At 37.4% G+C, this 19,005-nt stretch overlaps 1 protein-coding gene across 1 annotated transcript in view; it reads right to left on the bottom strand.

Moving 5' to 3' along the window:
- Positions 1-993: 993 nt before the first annotated feature.
- Positions 994-19,005, bottom strand: part of fam135b (family with sequence similarity 135 member B) — a 61,195-nt gene continuing 43,183 nt past the window's right edge. The window contains exons 7-19 of the mRNA XM_020932831.2: positions 17,630-17,789; positions 17,278-17,327; positions 16,773-16,928; positions 15,614-15,687; positions 15,393-15,540; positions 12,204-13,774; positions 10,218-10,384; positions 9,464-9,555; positions 9,237-9,334; positions 6,639-6,790; positions 4,661-4,771; positions 3,325-3,438; positions 994-1,199 (exon numbers count right to left, since the gene is read on the bottom strand). Of these exons, the coding sequence (XP_020788490.1) occupies positions 994-1,199; positions 3,325-3,438; positions 4,661-4,771; positions 6,639-6,790; positions 9,237-9,334; positions 9,464-9,555; positions 10,218-10,384; positions 12,204-13,774; positions 15,393-15,540; positions 15,614-15,687; positions 16,773-16,928; positions 17,278-17,327; positions 17,630-17,789 (3,099 nt within the window). The remainder of the gene's footprint in view (positions 1,200-3,324; positions 3,439-4,660; positions 4,772-6,638; positions 6,791-9,236; positions 9,335-9,463; positions 9,556-10,217; positions 10,385-12,203; positions 13,775-15,392; positions 15,541-15,613; positions 15,688-16,772; positions 16,929-17,277; positions 17,328-17,629; positions 17,790-19,005) is intronic.

Genomic DNA, 19,005 nt, shown 5'->3' with positions numbered 1-19,005 from the left:
CCCAGGCAAGTCCTGTCGAATAAAACAAAACCTAGTACAATTAAGAGAGGGGATGTAATATTCTGACAGTCAGTCCAGATTCTGTTCATTGTCTACAGATTTTTCAGTGCAGGCTGGAGGAGAGATGGTACAACTTGACAGATGGTGCTAGCAGCAAAATAAATGTTCAGTCGATTCAGTCAGACAACTCAAGTCTTTTCACACAGCCACTAGGCACTATAGAAAAAAAAAAAGATCTTGCTTGTTTGGTTCTCATTGACTTTGCGTTATGAAACTACACATTAGCTCTATAGACTTTTAGTACAGCTTACATACATATGTGAATGCTAAGAGGCCATGAGGTAACACTTCTGGCTGCTTGAAGTAACAAAACCCTTGTGACATCTGACACGACACTTCACATTTAGATGGACAGCAGACAAATACATGGAAGTAAAAAATAAATAATTCTAAACAATATATTATTATTATTTTTTTCTATAAATGAACATCTATACTGTACAAGTTAGTGTTATACAATCCGCGAGTAAATGCTTTTCTATTGCCTGGGTTCTAGAGGCCAAAACACACTGACCTATTTCTGATCGTTCTGTTGACCTGCTATAGTGCATCCAGTGTGAAAGATATATATATATATATATATATATATATATATATATATATATATATATATATATATATATATATATATATATATATATATATATATATATATATATATATATATATATATATTATATATTTATATTTTATATTTACAACAAGTAAAGGGTCTAAACCAGCCCTAAAGGGTAAGTAGTCAAATGCTTGAGAGTTTCATATAGATTTTAGAGCATTATAAGGCCTACAAAACATCTTTACTCCAGATGTTGAATTTTGCATGGCTACACGTCATTTTTGAAGCTGCTCCTCCCTCCTTATCTGGCCATTCACGGTCCTAATCTTGTTGTTTATACTTACATTATATAAAGTTCACAACAATCAGCAGCTGTGTTATTTAAAGTAGTTGAGGCCTGCGACTAAGAAGAACTTCTCGAGAAAGAGCTCTGAGTCCAGGACGGCGATATGTGCGGCGCGCCCGATCAGAGTGTTGGCTGTGTTGGGGAGGGCGTGGAAAACGTTCTGTCTGATAAGCTGGCAGTCTTTGGCCTCCACCAGCGGCTGCAGCAGGTTGTTGATCATCTCAGTGTAAACAGGACCTGCAAAGAAAAAAGTTTTACTGTCTTACTTCAGGCAATTCAAAGTTAGAAAAGTGGAGGTCCTATAGGCTCTGTGCACAGCAGCACGCTGGCTGGCTCACTGTGCCTCAAAGCGAACAGTCACTTTATTAAAATCGTAAAACATAAAATAAACAACCTATTAAAATTCTAATTAATAAAAATGAAGACGACTCAGTTTGTGGTGGTGTTGTAATATTTATTATGCCTCAACATTAGCATTATCATTAGCACAAACAAACATCTTTCTTTCTAAACACAGACGTGTCCTCTGGGGTAGGGTGACCAGACGTCCCTATTTACCCGGGACAGTCCCAGTTTTGAGCCCCGTGTCCCCTGTCCCTGCAGATTTATCCAAAACCAATGATTTGTCCCAGTTTTATACAAGAAATGTCCCAGGTTTCCCTATTTTTGACCAATCTAATACCTGCCAACAGTAAAAAGAAGCATAAATTGTAATTTGTTTAGGTAAAACACAGAAAAGCTGCTTAAAAAGGACCAAAACACAAAGAAAATGTTAGTCATGAATGGTATCCATTTCCCTTAATTACGCACACATTTCACAATTTTATTATTACCAACCACCAAAAAAACAGGGATGTCCCAGTTTTTATTTGGAAATTCTGGTCACCCTACTCCGGTGACATATTAATTTTATTTGTGTGCTTTTTAATATGTTGTCAGTCACATCTACCCACACCTCTCTGTCCAATGCCTTATCTTTAAAAATATTTATTAATTTTAGCATGACTCAAAAAAAAAAAATTGGGCAGGAAGTGGTCACGCTAACAGTGTGCTTGTTGGGAGCTGTTATGCACAGAGCCTATGGACACTTTGCAGTGACATCATGCTGAAAACTCAGGAAAAAACACAAAATTTAAACAACACATTTTCAGAAGCCTGTGATTAATACGAGGCTCTAATACCTGGCTCTATTTTGAAGTTTGATTTTCAACAGTAATAACTAAGTGTAAGTAATTGGAAAACTGTTGACTAATGCTAGATAGGTTAGAACAGGAATTATGTGTGAGAGACTTGTTTAACAGCACAAATCAACTCACCTCTTGTAGTTCAAGCTAAGTCAGATCTTAATGGTCAGATTGTGTTCAAATAAAGCATAGATTAACATCTAATAAAGCCTCAGACAGAAAAGAGCCTACAGTTAGCATCATACCTCCAGAGAATGTTGATGATATCAGCTGCAAAGTATCAATAATATGGGTTTCAGAATGATTTAAATAATATGAACAATTTAAAACAAAATATTATATCTTTTGAGATGAAAATGTTGCATGTAGCAGGAAACTGAACCCATCAATATTAAATCTTTTGGGGGAAAGATCACGTCCCTTTGTTGTCTGAAATCTTAATCATTTCACTTGAAACTTGAAAAAGCACATCTTAAGATAATCCACTAAATCAACATCTGTGAAGTTAAATTGTATTTGTAGTATTCACTGTGAAAACCTGCAATTTTTGTAGGAAATTATAATGCATTTGAAATTGTGACTTTTGTTATATTTTATTGTATTTGAATTTATATTAATAATGAGCTAAATTAGCACTGAAATGTAATTATAACGTAACATGCATTTTCAGTGTGTGTGGACCTGCCCCACTACAGATGGGCAATAGTAGTATAACTAAATCATCTTTTATTTTGTAAGATTAATGATTTGATGATGGTAGCTGACAAATAAAGAAAACTAAATTAGAAACACATCCATTGATATCTCATTTCCACCTGCATCACTGTAAACATCATCACAAAATACTGCTTTGTAGCTGGACCATGCTGACTGACAGATGGAGTTCAAATAAATACATAAAATACAAAAAATAAATAGGAATGATGTAAGCACAGTGCACCTATCACCTCAAATACCACGAAGATTGCTCAAACATGCATGAATCACTCACTTTGTTAGTAATAAGGGAGAAACCATTAGCCATAACATGATTAAATACTAATATGCCCTGTTTAAGTGCTACAGTAAGTCTTAAGTGCACACTGTTCAAGAACAAAGTGCAAGCATCAGGTACAAGTGGAAGTCTCAGGTGCATAAGTCTACTGGTTAAATAAGGATAGAGTTTTCAACGCTCCTACCTGTGGTCCTGTCTTTGAGAGCCGTCTTGCACATTTCTATTCTGGCTGAGTGGAATGGTACATAGCGGTCCTGAGGAGAAGCCACCAACACTACGTTCTTGAAAAACTGGAGCCCTGAAATGAATTAAAATTAATATAATAAAAAATTAAATGCAGCAATATGGTTAGCTCTGTTTAAAGAAACTGTATGTGGAACTGAACCTTGGTTGCCAGTGCCTTGACCTACATATAGAGGACACATACATGGCCGCCATGACCAGTGTGTTTCACTAACTAAGAATAAATCAGCATTACAACTGTTATTAGTAAGAGCTACAATTGATTTGAAGAGGTTTATCTTGTTATCACAATCTTACAGCACTTTGAATTGTTAAATTGCAAATGAGCTGCTTTAACAACACCCTGTAACTTGATGAAACAAAATGAATATGACAAACCTGGAGTTGTGTTTTGTACTTTTCAAGTTTGGTACTTTTCAAGTTAGCAGCTCCTTTTATTTGTAGTTTAGCAGAGATGGGCTTTCCATGGCTGAAAGTATCCAAATGATTCTAGTGAAGGTGTATGAAGTTTAAAAACACAGTGGAGCACTTCCTGTATTGCCCCCTGACATGACAAGGTTGAACACAGTGGTTTCTTTTTGAAAGAAGACCTCAGCCTGAATATGCAGGATATGTGTGTTAAACATGTGTGAATAAAACAAAACACAACTCCAGGTGTGTTTTGGATGACGAAACAACATTATAACATAGATCAGGAGTTAAGAGTAATATGGGCTTAACTAAAGTACTTTTGTAAGGGGTATCTGAGTTCTCTTATGCAAGTCCATGTAGCTAAATATACATCCATAAGAAACATCAACAAGAGGCCGACAGCGGTATATGAGTATGTGAGTGAATAGTTGTAAAATGTATAGTACGATCACATAGTACAATGACAGGGCATGGTGATAAAACACTGTTCTCTCTGTAGTCTCCTGTCAAGAGTGCTTTTAAGAGCGCGCACAAGTGGGTTCCCAATGACAGGGTTTGGATCATTTTGTCAGACTGCCACCGCTCTAGAGGAACAAAAAAAAAAAAACGCGAACGCTTTTCAGTCTTATCTACTCTGGTCCTATGTGACAAACGACTGCTTTGTTCCTCTGGCGCTGTGGGGAGGCCTCTCACAAGCCTGACGGAGCGCCATCCTCGTGTTTGACTGTTAGCGAGATGACATGTGAAAATTTTGGAAAAAGAAATAAAAAAACTAAGAGACTATTTCATGAATATTTGATCGGCCTGTGTGTGATGCGGTCGATATCACTTGGTTGTGAGATCAGGATGTTTTTTCTTTGAAGTACCTGGTTTTTGGCTGAGCAGGTAGAGGAATGTTTTCCGCGGGTCCACGTGATCTCGGAAGGTGAGCTGCAGCAGGGAGCCAGACTTTTTGAGCTTTTGCATTAGCCACAGGCCTAAAAAGAGACACAAAACATACATACAAATCAAATATATCCAACTAACTTACATGAGTATTTTAAAAGGCCTATTTTCTGATCTACATTATAATGCTGTTTACTCATCATCATCACCATACCTGGGATTTCTGTTTTGTTTCATGTATATATGTTTAGTTGTTTATGTTTTTAATCTCCATATAGCTTCACTAAAATCATTTACATAACATCAGCACTGCAATTGCCAATCTTAACCAAACAGCAGATTAAACGTAGAAGCTAACTTCAAACTATCTTTTAGCATTTAGCTTGGAGATGTACAGACAAAAATAAAGGATTATTCAAACAGCAAACATGTGTGAATGAAACAGAGTGCAGCTCTGGGTATGCATTTGTTGAAGTAACAACATTATAACATGACTTAAAGAGTCAAGTTTGCATAATATAGAACCTTTGAGGGTTGGGAACAATTGCTGCTATTGTCATTTTTGCATCAAAAGTTAAAGTACATGACAAGTTTTCATGTTCTTCTAATTATGACTTGGTTTGGTGGGATACAGCCTGTGGTAAATATTTATCACAGTTTTACATCAGTCTAGTCGCAGTTTGTAGGGAAAAAGTTCAACAAAAGACAGAAGTGCTAAGTTCTAAAATAGAATATCTCTGTATTCTCATCAACACCATAAAAACATCCCAGAAGCAGACGCAATTTACACACTTTTTTCTGACAGTTCAAACATTGATTTAAATAAAGGTGTTTTAGAATGTTCAAGGCACCTTGAGGCAAAGTGAAGCAGACATAATAAGTTTTCAGTGATGAACTGATTAATAGGTCTAAATGCTAATGATTTTACATTTTTTTGATTTTACAACATTATAACACAAAATAAACAGCCATTTAGAAGGTACAAAGTACTAATATTAGTTCATTTGCTTATCTGTTAAGAAGGATGAAAAAATCTGATCTCAAAATTGTACTTGAGATTCACAAAAAGTGGTAAACTGTGGTAAGTTCAACTTTTCTATAAGGATTTGTCTAGTAAAACCTAAAAAACTGTATTTTTCTTTTGTCAAAAATGCTTAGAGTCTTTCATAATCTTTTAGACTACATATTATGATGCTAACTTTGTTTTAGTGAAATGAGTAGTGCAACCTGTCAAATACACTTTAACTACTGCATGTAAAAAAAATGTATATGGTCACAACAATGGCTAACAAAAACTTGACAGCCAGATATCTAAAACTACAACTACTCTTGCAGAAGACTTGTGGCTGGATTGATGATACTAACTTTCTATTAATAAATGAAAGCTTTTTTCCCTTTCTAAATCTATCTTGATAAAAACATGCTGTACCAGTGAAAATATACAAATCAAAATCCTATGAAATATGTAGCAGGTATTGTATAATGCATGACTATTGAGTGAAGGCAGATAAAGCATTGCTCAGGAGTCGTGTATGCTGCATTGTGCATGTCTTGAATGTGCACAATAGGCTCTCCTTAACAGTCAGAGCTGCACCATTTAGGTAAAATATCTCACTGCAAGTTTTCTGACAAGCATTGTCATTGCGATTAGATTTGCAATTTAAGTTTTAATAATATGATTCTTTCTGTTCAAAGTTCACATTTTGACTGAAATAGCCGTACAGTTACAAAATAAAAGAATCACATGTATTTCAGAACATAATTGTATTAATCTAACAATTGTGTTAGCAGTTTTTATGCAAATTGAAAAGACAAGATTTTTTTATTGTAAATGGAATTCCAGCCTTTGCGATTTGCTAATCACATCATGATTTCAGTTAAATTATGTTTATTTTGCAGCCCTAAATTGTGTCCATTCAAATAGTGATTTTGATTGCTATTGATTTTGCAGGTGCTTACCAGTGCTGACCAGTGTGCTGTTGTTGTAGAGCGTTCCTAAGTGTGGGCCGGACAGAGACAGGAAGGTGTGCAGTTTGGGCAGATAGCAGCGAAACCTGGGTCTGGTGAGTACAGAGCGGATGATGATGTTCCCCAGAGAGTGACCGATGAAGCTGTAGACACAACACAAGCACCAGGTGAGAAGAACAACACAGACTCCTCTAAAGGGGCACTATGTAACTTTCAAAGGGAGCGTCCAAAACATTCTGTCTCCATGGAGATATTACTGTGTTGCTTGAAAGGACATAAATATAATATATAATGCATGTTCTAATGTTTTAGAACTTAAAATAAACACTATCTACAGAAACTAGACAATATGTTCCTACAGATGCACTCCCTATATGTGCATCTGAAGTTAGCACACCATCTACAGACAGCACAGGGAATGAACATGAAAAAAGCTGGGGTAACCTGCCTCACATGTGAATGAAGGCACACTGGTGACAGCAAAAACACTCAGAACTTAAAACTCTAAACAGTTCAAGAGTGAGCAATGTTATAACAAAGCTAATCACAAAAAAAAAAAAAAAAAAAAAAATTGCATCATATGGGCCAAAATGTATGTGGACTGGAGAGAAGCAGGTGACACTACCCAAACAAGTATATCTTTGTCATTAGACCACCAGTAAGTAAATAAATACAGTAAATAAAAATCAGTTTATAGCATATTGTGGAATATACCTAGTAGTGCATCTTTAAGTAAGGGGGTAATAATAGTCAAATAATTCTAAAGCCAAATAATTCTAAATGTAAAGCGGTTGGTGTTTTGAAGAAAAATATGTTCCAACTCTTCAGTTATTGTTGAGATGTTGTGTAAAGCAGAAGATAAGCAAGTTTACTCAGTCTGCTGCGATGTAACAATGTTTGATTTTCAATTTTACCAATTAATTACATCAACTAAGCCTATCAAAAGTGAACCAAAGACATCTCAACTGGCATGATTTCTACTTACAACACAACAACTCATTTGGCTCTATTCATTAACTTGAACACTCCCAAAGGCAATGATGCCAACAGTGGGAAATTTCATCAGAATTAATGGCTCTTGCAGATGCAGTGGGACAAACCCGATTCATGAAGCTTACTTTGTCACTTAGTTTAATTACTGTACTCTTATATCTCTACCCAGAATTCCTCACTGCCACGTCTGCACCATCTCATCTGCTGCCACCAGCCTAAATATAGAGCAGATGCTGGCGCGGCGGGCCATTGCGTCTTCTCTTTGAAACATGCACTCCAGGGAATACGCTACAATAAGGAAAGTTAACAAACTCGAGGAGAAAGTCTTAAAAAGTAAATTGGCACATAGAGGGCAATTAGGCAAGAAGATAAATGGCTTAATTTGTGTGGAACTCGCCGACGCTGCTCGATAAATGAGGAGGGTCTATCCAGTCACAGGAAGGGAGTTATTGGCATGCTAGTGACAAGACACTTTCTGACATGATGTATTTTAAATCTATGTATGCACCACTATGTAAGGTATACTGCATGTGTCATTAATACAACTCTTGTTAGACTTGTTATTTTGAACCTTTCACCAATGAGTACCTTCTTATCGATTTTCTGAGCTGTTATTCTGAAAAATAAATAAATAAACTATTTTACTCTGTGTTAGATTCCTAGTTTAGGAGTCTAGTATTAGATCAAAGTAGAGCAAAGTAAATTTCGAGGCCAGGACCTCCCAAAATAACTGACTCAAGACCCTCACAGCAAAACTGAATTAATGTGGGTAATAATTTCAATTTGAAAATCATAAAATAAGGTTTAATAGTGTTCACTTATATAGTTTATTATATTGTTGGGCTTTGTTGGGGTCCCACTGTATTAGAGCATTAGTACTTTTAATGATAAAAATATAGAGAGTAGTTGTATAGTATGACTGCAAAAATTGCCATCAAAGGTGCACAACTTTTCTGGGGGAGGGTTAAAATACAATAATTCCTTCTGTGAGTAGGGGTGACTCTCCACAGATCTGAATTGTAATGTAGCGTAGTGCTGTAACTTGCCCGTCTCCATCGTGATAGGAGTGTGGAACATTCAGCAATAACATTTCCATGGAGACAAGTTGGTGGCAAACCCTCCACTAGAAAGATTACACAGTGGACCTTCAATTATTCAACTTTATTTTTCTCTCATGTCTATTATATTTTCAAGTTACCAACAATGACATTTGGAAGTAACTTAATAAAAGCTTGTGATAAATCCAAATATATGAAATGATGGTAAAATTATCAGTAGTTACTCTATAAGGCTAATAATTAAATATAACAATACAATACTACTTTTATGTAATCTATTATTGAGCTAATTATCAGCCTGTGGATACTTATACATATAATACTGCATATTTATTTTACTTGATACTACCATGTTAGTGAAAAACATATTTACTACTGAATATAACTTAGACGCAGAGACTTAGAGGCAGATGTGAAAACACAATCCTACAGTCTCTGCTGCCCTCTGCTGTCCACATTATGCCTACTTCAATAAATGTCCCCCTCACTTCCACAGCCTTTTGTTGTTAGTGTGATGAAGCCTGACACGTCTCCTGACCTTATCCTTCCAATGGTGAGGTTGTACAGCTGTATGTGCTGTATGATCTCGTCCAGCAGCCTGTCCGTCATGGTGTCAAAATCAGCAAACGTGTCACTCTGCAAAGAAAGAGAAAGACCCCAGACTCAGCCTTCTGCCCAGCCTCCCCTGAAGCACGTGCGGCTCAAGATGGACGCTCATGTTGTCAATTTGCTCCAATCTGTGTCATGAGTCTGCCTTGTACGCACCTGGTTTCTCTCAGACATGAGGAAGTCCAGCCTGGAGCCGGGCAGGCCTAACTCAATAAAAGTCTTCACCAGTCGTAAGTCTGCGCTGTTTCCTGGAAGCACACAGGGAAGCAGCCACTCATTAGTAAGCTTCATAAGAGATTTTAAATACGTGCAAGTCAAAGAAAAAATGTTGATTATGAAATATATAATATGTGTTTTGATAATGAGAAGTTATAATAAAACAGAATGTGCTGCTGTGGATATAAAATAAACTTAAATACTGGTATTTATATTCTGGCTCATTTATATTTTGTTCTGAGCAAAATAACCCAAAATGTGTACTTCGTACACAATTGCCTGCTATCCTTTCTGATGCAAATTTGAACCAAACGCAGATTTACAAATACTAAACTACTAATACTACTAAATTGTAGTAATTTTACAAATGCCAGAATAACATCATCTGTACAGCCTATACATTTATATTATTACAGAGAACACTGATCAAAAGGTTGGTGGTTGGAACACTGTTTTGTGCCCTAGAGCAAGGCCCTTAACAAGCCACTGTATGTAAAGAGTTTTGAGTGCACAGTGGAGACTAAATGCATGTGGTAACAATTTATATCTCAGCTGTACATTCTTTAAAGAGGGCATTTTATTGCCTTTTCCAGTTATTTAGTTATAAACTAATCAGTACATCATCATTTTCATGCCCAGTCTACTAAAGCATGAGCACAATAGCTGTTATGTGATGGAGATACAGAGCACTCACCATCAAGCCCATGGACACACACCACCAAATGTATGCCATCCTCAAACTCCTCGTCGTCCTCTTCAGGCGGGAAGTAGGGCAGATCAGAGGCCAGCTCGGGGAGGTCACTGTACAGGCCGCCCGTGAAGCTCAGCTCATTCAGCAGGCCCTCTTTGGCTTTGTAGAAACTGTAAGAGAGAAAAGGACACAGAAACTGGTTTTGTTAGACTGAAAGAGAGATACAAACAAGTAGATCCATTTCAAGTAATATAATATAATAAGAATAGGCCCACAAATGCTTATGCTTATTTCCTCTGTATATTTAATACGACAGCTAAAGGTACATTATGTAACTTTTATGGCAGAGTCTGCTCTCATGGAAATGTGCCATGAGAGCAGACTCTCATTTGCTTGGAATATACCTCAATGTGTATTTGGGTATTTGCATTTCATTGTTTAGAGGTGTTTTTATTGCTCAAGAATGTATTCTTACTGCAAGCAGTCATCTCTCCATCGAAAATTTAACATGGCTTGCTAGCGTCACTTGCTTATTTCCATGGAGATAAATAGTTTTAATGCCTTATTGTGGAAGATTTCAGATAAATCTTAAAATGTTGCCAATCTGTGTGATTTTATGCATGTTTAATGATATTCTACAGCGTAACAATACTCTTCCTTGAGTAAGCTTTGTCTAGACTAGGAGTGGCAAAAGTTTTATACTGACACTTGCTGAATATTTGTGTATCTTGCACAGATTCTCCAAATATGGTATAGTTTTGTTGCCTTTCCTGTATAAGAGATGAGACATTTTCTGCAATATTTCATATTTTGTCCATCCAGGTAACTTTTAATTGTGTAAATCAGATAAATCAATTGTATCCAGATTGTCATACAACTCTTACTTGAAACATATCCTCAGTTTCCCCAGATACTTCTTTACTTCTATTTGCGTAAGTTCTTGTACCATTACTTTGTACTTATACATTAGAAATAGTATTATTCTGAAGTAACAGTGCACTATTTGACCTCTTCACCAAACTCTGATCTTTAGTAGGATAGCTCTATTCTTGCCATTTCTGTGTTTGAATGCTCTAAAGACTGGCCAGTGGTGACAGAAGCTGTGGTGCATTGTCTCCAAAAGCAGCTGTGCAAAGTTTTACAGGGCTGTGTGTCAGAGGACCAGGTCACACGGTTGAACCACAGGGCAAACAAATCTGACTCTAACTGGCACACTTACCCGCTAGTCATGATGGATTTGTGCACTCCTATGATGTGCTTTAAAACACCTTATCTCCTCTAACTCTCTTTTTTCCATAAATTTGCCCTCAATTCATTTTGGGATGTTCCACTTTCAGGCTGTGAGTCACCTGGCTCTGTCTGAGGTTGTTCAATCTACTGTGAATTGGATTTCAACTATGCAGCACATAACAGATAACATCCGGAGACAAATTATGAAACATGTTGATCTTCTAGGTTGAAAAGGGGTCGAAATGTGTGATGTAGCAGATTGTCCCTTGGTTTTGGTAGATACTGAAAGTTAATTTGGGTTTTAGTAACATGATGATGTATCTAATAAAATATTAGCTACTGAACTACCCAAATTTTTTGAGTAATTTGCTAGTCTTCAGGTTATAGACACATTTTTTTTGTCTCATTTCCAAATCCATTCTTTTTTTTAATCTATATTGTTTAGTTTAAACGTGTCCTGCTGATTTTTTAAAATACTCTATTGTTTAATCTATTGAATTTGAATATTAATTTGCTTATTTCTTTTCTTTTTACTGTTTAAACTGATTTATCCTTCTTCCAAATGTTCCCTGGGTATGCATTAATTGGCAAACCTGGTGGCTTTTAAAGTTCATGTCATGAAAAAATTTTGGTAAAATAGTAAGGCTACATGTTAACTTGCCTTCTTTTATAAATATTTAAACAGCATCTCATTCATTTTTGGTCCTTTTTGTAATTATTTCTATTCCCGTTTAATTCCATTTGCCTCATGAAACTCACTTCAGCATTCGCTCATTGGTCTCCTCATCCATGTTCAGCGGGTTCATTGAGTTTGACGAGATGATCCCGAAGGAGCCCAGGGGCTGATGGGTAATTGGTGAGGTAGCTTGGCGAGCAGACATGCCACTGATGGACGGCGATTCTCTGAGAGCCGAGGAGAAGGGCAGGCATGTGGGCGCGCAGGACACGGACATGTTAACCACCTCCACCATCTTCTTATTCACAAACGCCAGGCCAGAATTGGGGATCTTGGCCTTGTTTTGCCCATCTAAATGCCCCTTCTCTCCGGTTAGAGTACCATTTAGCTGCGGAGATGACTTGACATTGGCATTACTGAGCCCTGTCAGTTCTGTTGGTGTCAGGGTGGTGGCGCTGTTGTGTCTATGCTCACTGCTAGACTCCTTATACTCAGCGTCAAGCAAATTAGACTCGCTTAAGCTTTTGCGATCGTTTCTTGTTCTAATATAGTCCTTCTGTACACCCGTATTCTCTGCTCTTAGTTGGTTTAAAGCTCCATTCGTTTCAATAAGATGCACATCTTCTACTGACGCACTCCCTTCACTTCTGGTTCTCCAATTTACCACGTTAATAGCCTGATCTTTAGCGCCATCTGTGGATTCTTGTAATGACAATTGCTCCTTGACATTTGAATCTGAGTTAGTCGTAGTTTGCTGGTGATCTGAATGACTGACTGATACATCCAAACTAGAATTATCCATGTGCCCATCTAAAAGTGACTGATCCGATTGCTCTGGATCCTTATTGGAGCAAATAACTTCACCTGACGGTAAATTTTTATCCACGATTTCTTCTGGACTATTTATTTGCGGTGCGGACATGGATTTCGTCAATTTTCTTAGCTGCCTGTGCGGATCCTCCTCATACGGCAATGAACTGATAGAATTCAACGAAGCCTGAATGCCTGCACTCGGGATACTCCCATTGCTTTCCATTAAGAGCCCTTCCAGAGAACTCCGATGGATTGGAAGTCTCGAAACGATCTGTTGCGGAATTTCTCGTTCACTGGAGAAGTCCGAAGGTTGAACAATTCGCAAAGATTCTACGGGCCACGCGACGGAACTGGGCTCGCTTTCGATACCTGAGTCGGAAATGACGGACGAGGAGCGCTTGATGAACTTTGATCCCATGAGACTACTTCGGAGAGTCAAGTCCTTACGGAAATCTGGGGTAGTGGAATGAGGAGTTTGTATAGTTAATAGTGGGACATCTTCTGAATCATTGTCTATAGATTGGTGTAAAGGCATAGCAATATCGGATTCTTCGTCATTTGCTCTGCTTTGAAGGGAATTCATACTTTTGGACACAAGGTTGCTACTACTGTTTTCTTTCAACTCTTCAATGCTATTTTCGGTTTCTACTTTTTCTGTATGTGAAGCTTCAGTAACATGGCTAGTAAAATTGAGGTGGTTGTTTCCAGTTTGGCTCTGCTCAGCCATCAGGGACACGTAGGCGGGCAGATCCATGCTTTCTTCACTGTCTGCTGGGTCCTGGCCCAGTCCCGGTGGCCTATCTCCGCGGTTGTCTTCAAAGATGTCAGCCGGATGGGACTTCTTCGGCTCCTTGTTTAGCTTGGGCTTTTCTGAGAGCCAGTCTAGAAAGAACAGAACAAGGAAGCAACAAATTAAGTTCAAGATCAATATGTGTATTTATTCCCTGTGGGTAATTTAGAGCTACCAGTTAAGTCTTCAGACAGTGGGTGGAGAATAGGAGTTAGTATTTATGTGGTATTGGTGTAAGCAAAATGTAAATCCAAAGCAAAATTTGATTTGATTATGTTTAAAGGGTATTTTCTGATCTGATTTTTCTGATGAAACAAAACAGCTCCAGGTATGTTTTTGAGAAGGAACTTTTTAACAAGACTTAAGCTCACAAAAGTCAATTTGTGAATATAAATTTGCTCTTAATGATTTGTCTGGTAAAATAAAGGTCAAACAAATACATAATCCCACCCAGACAAGGGGAGACACATTCTGAACTCTGCGCTGAAAGGCTGGGTGGGGCACCAGATGATCATTTGTAATGGTAAGAAAAGCCAGTGTCCTAAATAAGCTATTGATATTCTTAGTCTCAAAATTGACACTAGTCCCAAGATACTGTTTATCTAACTCTATCACCATAACCTTGTCAACAGTGCACATTTTGCAGTCCCTTATCAAACACTACAGGCCAGTTAAATCTTGTGATATCAGCAGTAATCTAGAAATACAGGTAGGAACTTTTGTTTGTAAAATGTCCCTACAGTTTTTTCACTAGTGGCCATCTTAAACAAATACTGGTTGTAAACGCTAAATAATGTTATAGGTTTTTCATAACAGAATAAGTGTAGTATATTGTCTTGTATATAGGATTCTAAGCCTATTTATCAGCCAGTTATTGGTTGCATAACTTAACTTGCTTCACATCAGCCAAAAGGTTCCCATGGCACACACAGAAAATATCAAACACAGAAAGTTATCTTGTTAAGAAAAGAATATGTATTACTGTGGAGTTTACATAAGAAAATGACTTATAGCAGAGTCTTATAGCCGGGGGTATCAACATCTTGAAATCCCATTGCTAATAAAAGTCTACTCAAGTTATGTTTAATGAAGAACAAACTAATACAAGTGAGCATAATAAAGCAGTACAAATAGGTTGATATCAAGGGAGAGCTGAGAACATTAAATGTCAGAGACAATAAAAACAAGAGCATTATGTTGAAAATGTAGGCAATGTCCTGTTTTATGAACCATGTTTTAAGCTACAAATGTAGCTATGAGCATCAAATAAACACTTTTTTTTTTTTGGTGTTGCCACCAGTATGTCACTGCTAGCAATAATAATATACTACACCCTAATCTCAAAAGATCAGTTGTAATTTATTTAAACTGCAATAAACAAACTATTGTATTTTGCAAATGTCCTACAAACAACAAACCATCCCTTATGTTCTCTACACATATGTTCTGAAATGCAGGTGATTCTTCTATTCATTTAGCAGTTTATGTTTCAGTTTTCTTTAACTCCCTGCATGTGTTTAAAGTGATGATATGTAACTTTCTGGGTATGGAAAATCAACTGCATGATTCCATGGGAATATTAAAACCATACTAAACCATATACTAAATTATGATACTTTTACTGTTACAACTATAAAGACAGATTTTTTTTTTTTTTTGCACCTGTGACTGGCAACTCCACATATCTGTCCTCAAAGATGATGGGCAGGCTGTTCCAGTCTCCATCGATGTCCAGGCACTCGACGGGTAAAGGAGGCATCTTGGTCAGGTACTCGGAGCTGCGCACCTCTGCAGCGATCTGTCCGTGTCTGCTGATTCTAAAAGGGAACAGCCTGTGCTAAGTGCATTTCATGATGAAATCATTTCATGTATAGTCAAGTTTCAACGTACAGTTCTTCTTGAAATGTCAGTGATAATTCTTTGGGATGTTCAGTGAAGAAATATGCTTCAGAAAATCTTCTCACCTGAAATCATAAAACAATCAATACAATTGAAATGTAGCCAAGGTAACTTGGCTGACTCAACTCAATCTTCAGTGAAACACTATATACATACACATTAATACTTATCAATTATATCAGTCAGATGAAAAATGCTAAAAGCATACTAGTGGGTCACTAAAAGTTACAAGATATACAGTACATTTCTTAAATACAATCCCTACACTTGTGTTTTTAAACCAGCAGGAGTGGATATTTATAGACACAGAAATCTGCATATTTTCTCAGTCACAATAGACAGAGCAGCAGTTGTATTGGTTCTCCCCATGACAATTGCAGAGTAAGTGTTAATTGAAATCCTGGCTCCACTGGTGGGTGGAGGCATGATAATACCCTGGAGGTAATAGAATACCAAAGCAAACATGTTCATGACTATCAGACCACAGGGACCAAACTGCAGTCAAAGAGAGGCAGTCTGCTGTGGTGACTGTGAGGACTGCACTTTCATATTTCTATTACCCAGACCAGTGATTAGATTAGAGACAGAAAAAGAGATGATATTTGCCCACTCATGTGAGATTAAGCAGCTGGCAGCAAAGAGCCACAGCTAAGTGCACCGCTAATTCTCTGTAAGGTACTTTCTTTGTGTCAATCCCAATGGCAATTTTGGCTTGTACCATTGTAAATATGGATGGAGCAGATCATCTGTTGTTTGTTGGATTATAGAAAAAATATGGATGAATTGTAAAACTATTCCCTGTATTTTCTTGTTTTTCAATTCCTTTTTATTATTAATTAGAAAAACAATTTTAGTCACAGTTAAAGTTAACTAAACTGCACAACTTTCCTGATGTTATTCATAAACACTTGCAAGGATTAAAAAAAATAGAACTAAAATGTATAAACAAATATATTTAATATATATTCAAAATATTTGGGGTCTGAATTGACAAGCATGTAATATATGAACCATATATTCCTTAAAATCACATTCTTATAGCCAGATTGAATCAGCAGCCTAGCTACACCGTATACACCTCCTGTACATATGGCTGTATGCATTGGCATGTATATGTGTTGCTGCTGCCTCCCCTCTCACTGCTTCTCACCCTGAGCGTGTGATGCTCCTGGGCCAGGTAGGACAGAATGTGTGGGTTCACAAGCACCGCCTCCAGGAAGTGGCTCCACAGAGCAGTGAGCTCAGAGCACAGATGGCTCACGTCTCTGCTGATCTGCTCGGCCACCTTCTCATGGCCCTCCTGCAACTGAAGACAGCATGTGTTCAATCCTAACCTGCTCACTCGGACATTTATATATCAGGTTTAAAAGAATCTTTGTTACTTTAGTTGGATTATAAGACTTACCAACGATTTTGTTTCCCCAAATCTGTATTCTTATTGGTTACGTTGGACCAACCTTAATCTTTCTTAAGCGGCTTTATTCCCTGATTGTCAAATTACAATTCTGGACTTGCAACCACATTGGGTATTGCACCGTGAATGTCTACAGATACTTAATTTCTACTTAACTGAAGTAAATGTACAGTCAAAAGCTTTAATGTTATAGTAATATATAAGTATTGTATAGTAATTAAAATAAAATATAATGACCCACCTGTAGTTCTATTGTGAGCTGGTTTAAAGTTTCATCAACAGGCAAAGGTTCTGTGGGAAAATTTATATATTTAGGTTATGATAAGGGAAAACTGTACCATAATCTAATCTAGTTCTGGTAGTTACCCAATTATAAACCCTGTACCCAATTTTTCTGCAACAAAATTATTTTACCCCAATATAGATATATTGTATAAGCAGTTACTGAGGTCAAAATGTGTTTACTTTGTCTGCATCTAAATAGAAAGCATTTTATTGTCAGATAATCAGGAAGTATGCATTAGCATGTAAGTGAGGAATCAAATGAGACTTTTCAGTAGCCATGTGCTAACCTGTGTGCATGTGTCTCTGACCTGGCTCTAGCGGCGTCTGCTGGAGCTGGGGGACCTCCTTCATGAGCGCTGTGTGATACGAGTGCAGTCCCCTGTGAGCGGCCAGCAGGAGGCGGCAGAGTCTACGGTGCCACGTGTGAGCCCTCTGTGCACAGCTCTCACTCGCCACATAAAAGCTCCCCTGCATGAGAAGAAGACGGAGAGAGGGAGAGAGATAAGGAAAAGAGAGGGAGAGAGAGAATGGCAAAGAGAATAATGGAAAGAAAGAGATTGAGAGAATGCCAGAAAGAAAGACATATAGAGAGAGAGATGTAGAGAAAAACAATGAAGAAACAGAGATAGAGGGAGAAAATAACAGAAAGAGAGAGAAGTGAGAGTGAGAAAGAGAGAGAAAGATGGAAAGAGACATTGAGAGAGAAAAAGAGAAAAACAGAATGAGACAGACAAAGATTGACAAAAAAGGAAAAAGATGGAAAGAAACAGAGGTAAATGGAAAGACAGAGAGAACGATGGAAAAAGAGACATTGAGAGAGTGAGAGAGAATAATGGAAAGAAAGAGATACAGAGAAAGAGGTAAAGAGAGAGAGAATGACAAAGAGAGAGAACAATGAAAAGAAAGACAGATAGAAAGAGCGGGTAAGAGAGAAAGAGATAATAACAAAGAAATGGAATGATGGAAAGAAAGAGAGAGAAGAGGCAAGAGGGAGAATGATGGGAAGATAGAGATAAGGAGAGAAACAGATAATGACAGAAAGAAAGAAATAGACAGTTGGGAATGAAAGTGGTAGAGAGAGAGAAAATGACAATGACAGCAAAGATACAAAGAGATAGAGAAAGAGTGAGAGACAGAGAGAGACAGAAAGAAAGAAAGAGAGTGAAAGAGATAGAGAGAGAGAAAGAGCAAATGTCAAATGAGTATGTAGGTTAGTGGAGGAGACTCTGGAACATATTTGAACCTTACAGTCTGCATGGACATGTCACTGAAGCTTTAAAACTAGACACTTTTAGTAGGCTGTGCAGTGGTGATAATTAGGAAGAAGATGAGACGGGCCTCTGGACACAAATGGGCTCTAAACACAGCTTGGAGAGACAGTAAAGGCCGTTCAGTGAGGGGAGCTGCCGAAGGAGGATGTTACATATCCCTGTTTAAAGGGTTTAAACTAGCACCTCTGTGGTTTATGTGCTGCTATGAAAATGTATCTAAGCACAGAAGGCTTGTTAGTTTTCATAGCGCTCTGACCAAGTCTGGAGTGATTTATTATTCAATCAACATAATTTCAGTCAGAAAAAAGTGTGACATGAGGTTACAAATGCTTAAAAAATATGTTTTTGTTCTGTTTGTAATTTTTTCTCATTGTATTGAGGAGCAGTGCATTTGAAAGAACTAATTTAAAAGA

Source organism: Boleophthalmus pectinirostris, unplaced genomic scaffold (genome assembly GCF_026225935.1).
Source record: "Boleophthalmus pectinirostris isolate CB_2022bp ecotype Guang Dong unplaced genomic scaffold, ASM2622593v1 HiC_scaffold_21, whole genome shotgun sequence".
Lineage (NCBI taxonomy): Eukaryota > Metazoa > Chordata > Actinopteri > Gobiiformes > Gobiidae > Boleophthalmus > Boleophthalmus pectinirostris.
The sequence above is the reverse complement of the archived record's forward strand: the minus strand, read 5'-3'. Positions and strand labels throughout refer to the sequence as shown.